The sequence below is a fragment of the Calonectris borealis genome, chromosome 1, assembly GCF_964195595.1.
Source record: "Calonectris borealis chromosome 1, bCalBor7.hap1.2, whole genome shotgun sequence".
Taxonomy (NCBI): domain Eukaryota; kingdom Metazoa; phylum Chordata; class Aves; order Procellariiformes; family Procellariidae; genus Calonectris; species Calonectris borealis.
Window position 1 is genome coordinate 41,485,104 of NC_134312.1, and position 12,551 is coordinate 41,497,654.

Consider the following 12,551-nt stretch of genomic DNA (forward strand, 5'->3'; position numbering starts at 1 on the left):
GTTTCTTTAGTCCTCTATGTATCATGTTAAAACAAATCAATCCCACCATACTGCATAGGGTAAAATAACCAGGAAATAGAAAGCCCCTCTTCCATCAGTATAAGCAGTTTGGTCACATGTGTTGGCCTTTTCTCCTTAATGTGCTGATAGGACTTTAATGGTTGAGGTAGTGTTTCTTCAACATAATTAAGGCAATTTTAGTTTCTTTCTGCATTTCTGTTTCCTGTTGCCTCTTCAAGCTGCAGGCCCCCTGTCAACCAGCAAACTCCTCTCTCTTGCTCTCTCTGTGTCTCCCTGGAGTTGTATTCGAGTCTCCTTTTGAAATCTGCTCTCAGAGGCTTCGTACTAAAGGGAAAAGGTGGGGATGTTTTGGAAATCCTTTTAGTTCAATAAATTTAGCTTTATAGGTCAAAAGCCTTCTTAATTCTCACTAAAATGCAAGTTTACATCTTTGGAGGCATACTAGCTGTTCAGTTGTATCCCAGTGTGACGGTCTGCCATAAATTCCAAGGAAGACTTTTCAGCTATGGTAACTTGGATCATGAATCTAAAACGCTCCTTTTCAGCCCTTCAGGAGATAACCAAAGAAAAAAACAGAAAACCAAAATGTAGCCTGTCCTTTTTATATCTTTTGTATTCTTCTTCTTATAGCTTCACTTTGTTTCCTACGTGCTGATTTTCTTGATTCCAGGTTCTGTATTTAAAGTATTAATTTGTGATTAACAAGGGTCCTTTTAATGAGTTAATTCCAAACAGTAACAATCCACTCCCACAACTGTTTGTCAATTGTGATATCCAATCTTGAATTTGGAGAAGGTCCATACCTCTGTGTGTTCATACCTGTATGTATGACATATCATACATCTGATGAAACTGGGGCTCTGTTACTAATAGAGAATGTAAGTGAGGTGTAACCAAAGCACCTACACCTCAGCAGTTTTCCCCTGAGTAGGACTGTCATAATAATCGTTTCCCTACACCTTTTTTTCCCCATAAAAAAAGGGCAGTTACTAACTGCGTATGCCTGAGAAAATTTGGAAATGAACAATAATACGAACAAGACATTACTTTTCCCTTCACAAACCTTACCTCACGCAGCCAGCTGAGAACACTAAGAGTGTGTTGGGTAATTGGCTTTCCTGCATCTCGTGTTTTTAATTGCCTGAATATACAATCAGCTCAAGGTACATTTCTTGTGCTCCAATGAATTTTAACATAAAGGTTTATTTCCAGATGGATCAGCACTGGAAGAGCTTTTCGGCTGTCTTATAAATATAATTTAAATTAACACATTGATACTGAAACCTTGCCACCCAAGAAATTAAACATAGAATTTATTATGTAATTGTGTGGCTATTTTATCTGTGGACATCAAGGTGGCTTTTGGAAAAGATGCAGCATTCCCTAGAATTTCTTTATATTATGGCACTAGGTTGACATTCTTTCAGGAACTGCTGTAATTTAGATAAAGTTTGAGATATGTCATTTCAGGGTGAAAAAAGCTTATTTAAACCTTCCACAATTTTTAATTTACTCTCTGCATTTATTTGTGACTTGAAAAATCAAGTAAATGAAGCTCTTCTTTCCTGACACAGTCTTTTGGATTAGAGACAACTATATAAATGCAATATGAGGAGTTTTTAAGGCATGTCATTTCTCAGCTGAAAAAGTCCCATCTAGTTGCACTGTAAAAGTGAGTGCACCACAGTTCAGGGAGTATATGTGAACATTTAATTAATGTTGCTGCCGGAGTAGATATGCAGCAGTTTTGACATACCTCTGCAATCCATGTTTATAGAAGGTATAGAAACAAATTAGTATGTTGGATGTTGTTTGGGTTTGCACCTGCCTCTGATGTACTATGTCATTTAACTTCTACATGCAGCTATTGTCCCACTTGTAAAGAGAGAGAATAATGGTTTCCTTCAGATGGAAGTTACAAACTCTGTAGAGCACGCAAGCTCTTGAGGAGAAAGAATTTCTATACCAAAATTATGGAAGACAATGCAGGCATCTGCTGTGACACTGCTGTGGGCTCTGTTCATTGTCCTGTCTCACGTTGACCTGCCGTATGAACTTGGCACTAAGAGCCAAGTGACTTAAACTTCACTAAATAAAGCACTTATAATTGTATTTACCCATCTCTGTCAAAAGTTTTTGTACCTGTGTATGCAATGAGCTTGACGACTTGCAGCATCCATATATTTTTGTGATTGAAGACTATGCTATTTCACCTCTCTCCCCACCCCTCGTAACTGTGAATGAATAGTCATAATCAGAATTGCAGTCTGTACCTACAGATACATTTTGATTCATTTAATAGTCTTTAATTTAATTTCCGTCAAGTTTCATTGCAGCAAAAGATCTCAAGTCAGAATCTATTCCATATACCTGTTCAAGACTGTAGGAGGTCGTGGGCACTTACATTCAAACCAGAAGGTCTGATTTTAGTCAACTGTCATATTAGTCAACTGCCTCTGATAACTGTGCATCATTTCCGTGTTGTTGTAAATGTGTGTTTGTCTGCAATACTACTGCATATGCTGTATTTCAGGAAAAGCAGAGATTTCTGACAGATGTCCTACATGAAGTGATGTTGCTGGATGGCTTGGCAAGTTCACATCCAGTGTCCCAGGAGGTGCAGCAAGCCACAGACATTGACAGGGTGTTTGACTGGATTGCCTATAAAAAGGTGAGACTAATTAAACCTATCTAGCTCTATTTATAGATATGTTAGTAGCTATTAGAAGATCATGTTCCATCTGTAAAACAAATACCATTGTAAAAATACGTACACTACAGTGGCTACTAATTGGGAAACTTTAATTTGTGTGGAATGTATTTGGAATATACTACAGTGATTTTAGCCAATTACATTCAACACATTCAGTGTTATTAAATGTTACAAATTTGTTACAAATGTTGGGAGGCTGTCAGAATTCAGTAAGAAGATTTGGGTTTTTTTATTACTATTTATTTTGTGGCAGTGTCTGAATTGTGTTAGATGCTTTAAAAAGCAGAAGGATGTGTAGGTTTTGTCCTATTGAAACTCTCTAGAAAACTTATCAAGTGCTAAAGTTAAATGTAAAGTTTTTTCTGTTTTTTCTATGCATGAGAATTTTTCTGTCAGCTAGTAAAACTCTGAAGTCATTGCTGAACAGTGAGAGTGGAGGAACTGCCTTCTGGGGTGGTGAAGGAATATGTATTAAATCTAGGCAATTTCAAATTGTATTTCAATGAATAGAAAGCCTTTTGGCCAGCTTTGGGACTGAACTGCTTCTGTGCAGGAGTGAAAGGGCTGCACTCTTCCACCTTCTCCATCATATGACTGGGCTTGCTGTTAGCATATGGCCCAAAAGCTGGTGGTTTCCATCATACCACCAGATTATTCTCTGCTACATGGTATGATATGTAACACTGTGCCTTAATATCACGACCAAACGTGCTTGATGCATGACGCAGAGGCTGCTGCCTCTGTACTGGAGCTCTCTGCTGATGATTCAGTTACAAGAGTCTTTTGACTATCACCTTTGCCTTTGATAATCTTTTCTTCTGCGTCATTAGCTGCCTAACATCAGACTGCAACAAGACAGCAGCAGCATAGTACTGACTTGCCTACTCAACGTCCAGTTTATCCAGTGCTCATTCTGGGCTAAAAAAGAGGTGTATCCTCTTTTACAGTCATCAGTTATTCCCAGTCAGCGATAACTTCAACTTGATCCTCTTCCATGAAAGGATCTTATGCCTTTAAGGATGGGCAAATGAGAGTGTGTGTGTGTCCATGTAATAGGTATAAGATGTAATATGCAAACACAAAATACTTAGAAAAATATTTTAAAATGCTGGAGTTGTTCAAGTAACATTTTCAAAAATCCCTTAGCTGGCTTTGAAAACATTACTGTTGGTCAATTAAGCTATAATAGCCAGCAGCTTTTAGCATGCTGAGGTATTCTCATTGTTTAAATGTTTCAATCATATGTTTGCTAGTGATAGCTGAACCTCGGTAGGTTCAGAGGCTTATCTCATATCAGTATCTTAATATTTCAAGCTAATTATTTTTTCTAATTAATATGATAATAGTAATATCACACAGTAAGCTGTAATACTTGACAGTTATCTTTTCATCTTATGAACACTTTGCAAACATTAAGTAATTTTCATTTACATTGAAATGACAAATAGGACAGTAGGATACATCTGTATACTGTTAGCTATTTTATGCAGGCTAATAGGATCACTCTGTTTTCTGTGCAGATTAGAGTACAATCTCTATCTTGTATCTGTCCATTTGAAGGTTCCTTTTTCAGCGTAACAGTGGCCATGCCCAGTGGATATGGCAGCATCTCCACTCAGCTTCTCTGATGGCCAACTCTCCCTTACCCTATGTGACACTGAGTGTGTTCATACAGGGCCTGATCCTGTAAATTTTGAACCCAGTTGCCAGATATAGCAAACCCCCTTGAGGAATGGCAATGGAAGAATTTACTTACACATCTTCATAGGTGAGGGGATTAAAAGACCCACTTTTTCACGCATGGAGTCTTTGGTTTCCTGTCTGATAATTTGCCTGCTCTTCTCTGTAACCATTCATCCTTTTGTTTTAGATGCAAGCGATATCTAATAGGAAGAAACTTTCCCGACTGACCTCGTACCTGTCTTTTCACTGTTTCTGTACCTTCTTCCAAACACCTGACACTGTTTCCTTCTGAGGATAAATTAAAGCAAATTTAACATGTAGATCTTACGTTGTTTCATTCCTATGTAACCTTGTATGCATGCATACGTAGCTTGCACTTAAAATCGACTGGGGAAACAAGCTCGTTCCTTAGATAGCTAGAACATTTGCCTATCCTTCTAGCTCTCTAGTGTCTGCCAATATAAATACTGTGGTGAATGGTATGTCAATAAAATCCAAACTGTAAAATTATACTGAAGGCTTTTACCTGGTCAGGTGTGTGCTCAGATATTTTCAGGTGCCTCAAATGAGCCCTGCTGGAGGGATGTTGTTTCTGGTGTTTCTGGGATGGCTTTTTGGTTGCTTGCTGACTTATTTTTTAAATTGCTGTAAAGTATTAAGTTCTTGGAAATTTTTTCTGTTGACTCTAGTAAACTTTGGATCATGAACATCAGTGAGGACTTTCCTACCGTCTTAAATAAAATGTTCATTTTTAAACAGTCTAGCACTGCATGCAGTATCTTTTCCCTACATTTTCGTATGGGTTTTTTTTTTCATTCTCTTTTAATTTTTTTTTAAATATGCACCTTGTGCTCCTTGGGACCTTGGATTGTCCATGTGATCTCTTTTCTCTCTTCACGATTTTCTGCACGATATTGAAATGGTGAAACTTTCTCCCATCTAATTTTTGTTCAGTGAAATGACAGTCAGAGAATGTCATTGTCATTTGATTGTCTTTACTGTCATCAATATGGCATAAATCAATTAGACACCATTAGAGTGCCCATCTCTGCTAGACACTCAGCTGTCATTTTAGAGATATGCCTCTCTCTCTTTCTGTACACTTCAGAGATGACCATTGAAACTGTGCTATTTAAATGCCTTGGAGCTGAATATATTTTTCATTTCCACTTTCTTGTCCTCGGTGATAGCACATGTTAAGAAATCTCATGACATAAACCCCTGAAGAATGGTATTCAGGTAATCCCACAAGCAGAGAGAAACAGGCACTACAGCCCTGCAGCACACAATGTTTTTCCACTTAAGCTGTTGAGGGTAATGTTTGCCTCTTTCAAAAGCATCGTACTAGTCGTTCTTCAGATAGGAGCATGTCATCCTTCACTAGGGCCACAAATATGTAGAGGAAAATGAGAAGTCGTGATAGTTCATTAATAAACAGTACTGGTAGATTATTCAAGGCTCTCAAGTTACATTAGAGAGTGGATGTGTCTTCCCAGTGCAGCTGGAAGTGAGATAGTGTCCTCCCACGATGACAGGAAAAGTGGTTATATCCCAAGTGCAGTAGGAAATATAGCCTGTTGAACACAAGAGTGTATCTGAGAATTGTTAATTCAAAGCAAAACGCGTGACAGCCTTTCCACACCAGAAATAACTGACAGCAGGAATCACAGCCCTGGAGAGCTGCATCAACAGAGGAGGAGAGAGTGCAGCAAGAATAACATGAGGAGCAGCAATCAGCAAGGAAAAACCGACTGTAATAAAATGGAGAAACAAGACAGCTGCATCTCAAAGGGAGCAGCCAGACCCAGAACAGCGTGAGGGAGAGAGATCCCAGACAGAACTAAAGGAGTCATAGCCCTAGATGAGCAGTCACAGCCAGATAAGAGAAGGGATGAAAGGGCACCAAGAACACTGTAGAGAGCCAGATAATATCTGAAGTCGTTTCTGTCAGCCTGCTGCATGCTTTGAAGTGTACTGCTTGAAGATTCTAGCAGCAATCAGAGCAGGCAAGACCAGTATGATGGAGTGTAACTATAAAAGTACCCCCAGTAGAATATGTCTTGGTAAGTGACAAATAATAATCAAAACAAGGAAGAGGATGACTGGAATAGAGAAGAATATTCCTTTTCTTTTCCACCCTGTAAGCAAAATTAACCTCAGCAGTGAGATCAGTTACTGGCCCTGGCTTTGTAGTGCAAACAATTAATTATTTCCTAAACCTTTGTATGTATAATTTTCTTTTCCTTCTTAACTCTGTGCCACTTCTTTAAAAATGCTTTTCCCTGCTGTCTGTGTCTGAGTGATGGAAGGAAGATATAATTCTAATACTAATAAAGGGGGACCATGCTCCCAGCCTCCCCTCAAAGGCAATGTTCTGCGTTAGGAAACCTGTTCAACTAAAAATTTGCACAAAGAAAAATGCCCAGCTTCCCTGTATGTTGCAATGACAGTTCTGGCAAAGGAGAATTTAAGAAATTGAAAGCAGTGGCTTGCTCACACTTTTGAGTGTAATCCTTTTTGAAACTTTACAGCATAACATGTTCTGCAAGAATGTAGAAGAACAGGAGGGCTAACTGCAGCTACTGGAAAGGCTCTCTGAAACCTTTGTGCTTTTTACTTCTGTTCCTCAGGCACTGGGAAGGATATTGGCACTGTAATAACAACATAAAACAAAAAAAACCCAAAACATCTATTCTGCCCGGTAAAATCAGGATTAGTATCAGAGTGAAATCCACGGAGTTCATGACTGCAATGAAATTGTAACAATGTGCATCTATGAAATGACCACAGAAGAGTGAGAGCAGCTTATCAACAGTGAAAGAAATACTGGAGAAATACTTTTAAATAGTAAAATATAGTAAAACAGTTTTTGTTTTTAAATACTCACATAGCTAAATCAGTAGCATAAGATGGCATCCAGCTAGTTAAAAGTCTTAAAATACAATCCAGGTGGCTTTGCAACCCATTCCCTTACCACAGTGTAAAGGGGAAGCTTTTTGTTCTCCTTGACTACTTTAGCCGTGATGTTGTCTGTGAATGTCATTAAGCCCTGGGTGCGCGTTAGCGTGATGCTGGTTTCTGTGCCACGAGTTGCAAGCGCAGCAGGTCAGTGCCCAGATTACGGAAGGTGTTTTCAGGAGCCATTTGTTTGTAATACATCGTAACAGAAGAAGTATCTTGTAATGAAAATAATTTCTTTCTGTTTGGATAAAAAGGTTGTAGGTCGTTAGTGCTTCCAGTATGAAAGCCACTGAAACTCAAGAGTTGGTGAAACTTTTAGGTTCAAGTTCAGAGCTGTCCCAAGAGCGCCTGACTTCAAGTATGCAGGCTGTCCCACACCAGCCAGTGGGTGCTAGGGCATAAAAGTAGGCAGGGGCTTCAAGATATCTGTCTTAAATTGAGCACCTTCCTGACTCAAAACAGTCATTAACCTTTTACACCGTTTAGTGTATATTAAGATAGTACTTTCTGAAGAAGAAACATAGAAACCACTGTGTGGTATCGAAACACGTACACACCTACAGTGCTTCAGAGGCATTACGTTCCCCACGCTGGGGAGAACTGTATATGGGTTTGATTGGAAATAATAAAAATGGAGCACAAATGTTAATAAAGGCATTTTATTTTAAAGAAGAGCTTGTTAGTCTGGATTGCTCAGTCAAGGTAGAGCAATCGGGAAAGCGCAACGTGTTGTGGTACGAGACTGTCTTCTGCCTGTTCCCTGTCGAAAGGCAGCAGCAAACAGCAGCTCCCAAGGGCTAGAGGAGGTGGTCAAAGCAGAAATGGCAACGGTGGCTTGCGACACTGTGCCCTGCCATCATTTCTCATACTTCTTTCCCCAACAGGGAGTAGAAGGAACAGAATAGTGCATCCGTATCTCAGATGTTTCCATGGCTTAAAATGAAGCGTTGATAGAGGTGGGTGTACGTGGAGGTACCACCCTATGCACCAGAGTTCCTGAAATGCACTTGCCTTTTCTGCTTCTCCGGCTTTACTTTGTAACAGTCATTTTCAGCAAAGTACCTTTGTAAGCCTTTAGAGGTAGTTTCTGGTTTTTCCCTGAAGGAGTCCAAAAAACAATGCCCAAGTAAAGGCAAGGGGTGACTTTTGCTGACACACATCCTAGTTCAGATCAGTAAAACGAGCAACAATTACAAATGTTAAAGTAATTTGGAACAAATTGTAAGAATTAGAAATAGAAAATAAACTGGAGGTAATGAAATAAGAGTAAAAGGAAAAAAAAACTTGACATAAAAATATGGTCAATATTTTGATCAAAATATGATACTCCAAGCCTGCAGGACCTCTATTCAGGAGGGAACTCTCTAAATAACCTCTTCCACACTGTTTTGTTGTTGTTGTTTTTTTTTAAAGGTCTGTTTAAGTACTGGATAATTTCTGAAGCTTAAAAGATATATTAAAAAAGAGAAAGTAGAGTGGCATGTTTAATTGTAGTTAGTTGCAAATCAGTCCTAGGCAAATGGATTGAGATTCTTATGTGGTATTTAGGGAGCTAAAAAAAAAGGAATATTAATTTTCATGCTTCATGGAAACAAACCTGGTCAAACAGACCTGATTTCAATCTTTGATGAGATTAAATGTGTGGTTGGTAAAGATAAATTGTGTTGAGGCATAGACTTTTAAAATCTTTGTTTTATTACGGCATAATACTCTAGTTAAAAAAACTCAGTGCTGTACCATATCACTACAGAACACATTGGCTGGATTAATAGATAGCTGTTAGATCATACTGGTCCCCAAGGTAGTCATCAATGGAGAATCATGGCAAATTCTGAGGTTTATTCTACTTAATTTGCTTTTGGATTCTCTATGGAGTTGGTTGGTAAAATGGTGATGCATTTCCTCTTTGAAGTGACGTAACTGACCGTGTAAACACTTCTGTAAGTATTCATCATAAAAGGGAAAATCTTTGTCCGTTACTCCTAATAGAAAACATGGATTTGTGGAGCCAGTTTTCTTATTACAAGAGGTTCTTAATACAGTGGATTTTAAGATGCAATAGTTTATTCGCTTCTTCCTTAACTTCTGATGATGGCCCGTCTACGTAAATAATGTCATAAACTTTTATGTTTGTCCATCCTTGAAGATTTCCTCATACAGCATTTAATGAAAAAGTATAATGTGCTTTTGTCCTTGTCAGTGGTGTCAGAACATGTAAGAGAGATTTTGGTGGTGAGGCTAAATAAAACTCCTGTTGTAAATGGAGTCCCGATAGCATTTTGTCTAGGTGACTGATACCTTTTATTATTCAAGGAAAATGATGTGACAATATCCACCTGAAGAACATGATTAGTTATGGTCATTTACCCCTGAATTTTGTTCTTTGTGTCATGTTCCTAAAATTTGCAACAGAATTTATGTCTAAGACAAACATTTCACCAAAGCTCATCTTACCATCTGACCATTTTGGTATTATCCAGCCCTAGAACAGCTGTGTTTGTCAGAATAGAAAATGATTATGATTTCCTAGTGAAAAGCTCTCCTTGAATATAATGTTGCTTTTTCAGTGATGTTTTGGCATCAGATAAATGGCCTTACAATCTATAAAAACAACGTAAGATGCCTTTATGCATCTTTGATGATTTAGCACAGTACTTTACAGGTTTATAGGTATATTTGCTGATTTTAAAAATATTGACTCAACCACACCATAAGTAAAGTTTTAAAAATAGTATAAGTTTAATTTGTTTCTTAAAATATATTCTGGTTTTATTGCTGAATATCAACAACACATTAACTTGTGGATGTGCACTGCTTGTTAAGCAAATATCAATTGGAAATTATGTATTACTTTAAAAAGTAAAGAAGATAAATTAAATGACTGATTTTTTTTTCTAGTCTGTACTGTTAAAATCAAGTAGTGATAGTCTTTTGGGCTCCTTTTAATGAATGTAGTCCCTTTTAATAATATGTTACCAAGTGCAGGAAGACCAGTCACACTCAAATTCAGCCAAGTACATAGTTACTTGCTTAATTTTAGGTGTGTAAGCTGTGGAATTTAAGTGGGGTTGCTTACGTATTTACGGTACTTCAGTGAGGAACTGAATGACGGCCCAGACTAAGAATTTAGGATTAGACTCATACTGTCACATTCTTTACTAGTATGCTGCGAAATCTGCATATACCTATCTTCTCCTTACTTCTTTTTACAGCTTTTACGTGGGTTTCCCAAAGGGAAAGCCCCTAGGAATTCATTTGAACATTTTACATTTCTGCCACAGGGAGGAAATCATAGGCACATGTTTACTCATTTAAACAAATCTATTCTGTTATCCTAATCAAATAAGGAAGCATTCACACTCATCAAATTCACATGCATTAAGCTTCGTTTTTCTTGTAGTATTTGGAGGTGCCGTTGGAGAATACAGAAAATAGCCAAGCTGATGTATTACAGTGCTCAGTTTCTGAAAATGAAAGAGGGATTTAGTGCTGGTGACTCATGATACAGTCTAATTAATTCCCTGAAAAGAATTTCTCAGTGAGTACTTCTGCAGTTCCCAGAGATGAGATATTTTGGATAGAGACAGCTGAAGAATTCCAGAGAAGGCTTTGCAATTATCTCTGCTTTTACAGCTCGATAGAAGGACTTTAGCAGAGGTCTCTCAGGAACCCGCCACAGTACCGTATTGTAACTGATGGCATGAACAGGACACACGTGTTCCACGACTATCAGGATAAGGCCATATACCATGAAAGACAGTTCAGATTACAAAGGTAGGAAGGTAAAATACATTTCAGCATGACCTTCTGAGTGGGAGCTGACAAATGGTTGGACTTCTCCTCATGGGGAAAAAGGAAAAAAGCAAGAGTGTATGGTGTATATGTTTGCTTAAGGAAGCACAGTTTAAATGCAACACCCAGATTTGAAAGTGGTTACCCAGTTTTCAGTTGTTCTTACAGAAGAAGTAAGGGATGTCCATTGATTTGCTTAAGGTCACACCAGTTACTCAACAGACATTACAGCCAGAATTCTCCCATCCCTTGATCCTCTTCTTTAAGGTGCTGAGGGTGACAGTTCAGTTAATTCAGTGCACTACGTGTAGTGTGGCACTGCAACTCAGTTGGCCAAGCTTTTGAATAGTTCATTTACACACATATACACTATTCTGTATCTCCATTTGAGCAAATTCTGCAGATGTGACTTAGTCAAAACATATTGCTGTGTTAAATTTCTCCAGGATTCGACAGATTTCATTTTGTTTTTTGATTTTATGTAAGAGTTATTTTTTAAATGTCACATTTTTGCTACATGTTTGATGTACATTGTTCTTTCACTTTAATTCATGCTGTGTTTTTCCCAATAAGCTAAATTTCATGGGGCATCCAGCTGTGGTTGCTTAGTACCAACAAAGAATGATTGTTTTGGAAAACGTGACTTGGATATTAGTTGTTGGCTAGTGTTCACATTACAAAAATAATGTGCAAATATGCATTCTTTCTGTGAGTGCTTGGTAATATGCTCTTTTAGTATTTGAAATGAGCTTAGAATCACAGAATTATTAAGGTTTTGAGAAATAAAGAATAATGTATGAATTCAGGAACTTTGAGTTGAAATGAAATTATACTAATTTACTTAAGAACCCATTTGATTGTGGATGCCCTTCTATGTGACAGAGTACTGTAAAAATATGTTCAACAATTACAAAAAAAAAAAAAAAACAACCCGTATGCTGCTTTTATGAAATTTGCAGTTCTAAAAAATCCCTTTCTTTAGCACATTTCATGAAGAAAAGATACATTTCAACCATTATTCAAAACATATTAAGCAAAATTTGAAATTTTCTGTGTGATCTTAAGTGATTCTGCTAAGGTAGTTCATGCCTGACTTGAGTGTATACAGCAGGTGTGGCTCTGGTTACTGGTGAGGGGCCATGTCATGGCCAAAGTGTAAAAGGGGAACTCAGATTTTTAAGAATATAGCAGAGAAGTGCAGGGAATTACTTGCATTAGACTTTCCTGCTGAAGAATGGGTTGATTCCCATGCTCAGTTTATTTTTTGTAACAGATAGATTGCAGGATCTATCAATTTGAGGTAGGCATATGGGAAACACTAACTAGAAGAGCTGAGTTAGTTGTTAGGAAGTCTGCAGAGCTGGGTGGCACCCACCTGCAC

At 37.9% G+C, this 12,551-nt stretch overlaps 1 protein-coding gene across 1 annotated transcript in view; it reads left to right on the plus strand.

Moving 5' to 3' along the window:
* The window catches only part of TRHDE (thyrotropin releasing hormone degrading enzyme), a 218,084-nt gene that overhangs the window by 101,553 nt on the left and 103,980 nt on the right, over positions 1–12,551 (plus strand). The window contains exon 6 of the mRNA XM_075150062.1: positions 2,555–2,692. Within this exon, the coding sequence (XP_075006163.1) occupies positions 2,555–2,692 (138 nt within the window). The remainder of the gene's footprint in view (positions 1–2,554; positions 2,693–12,551) is intronic.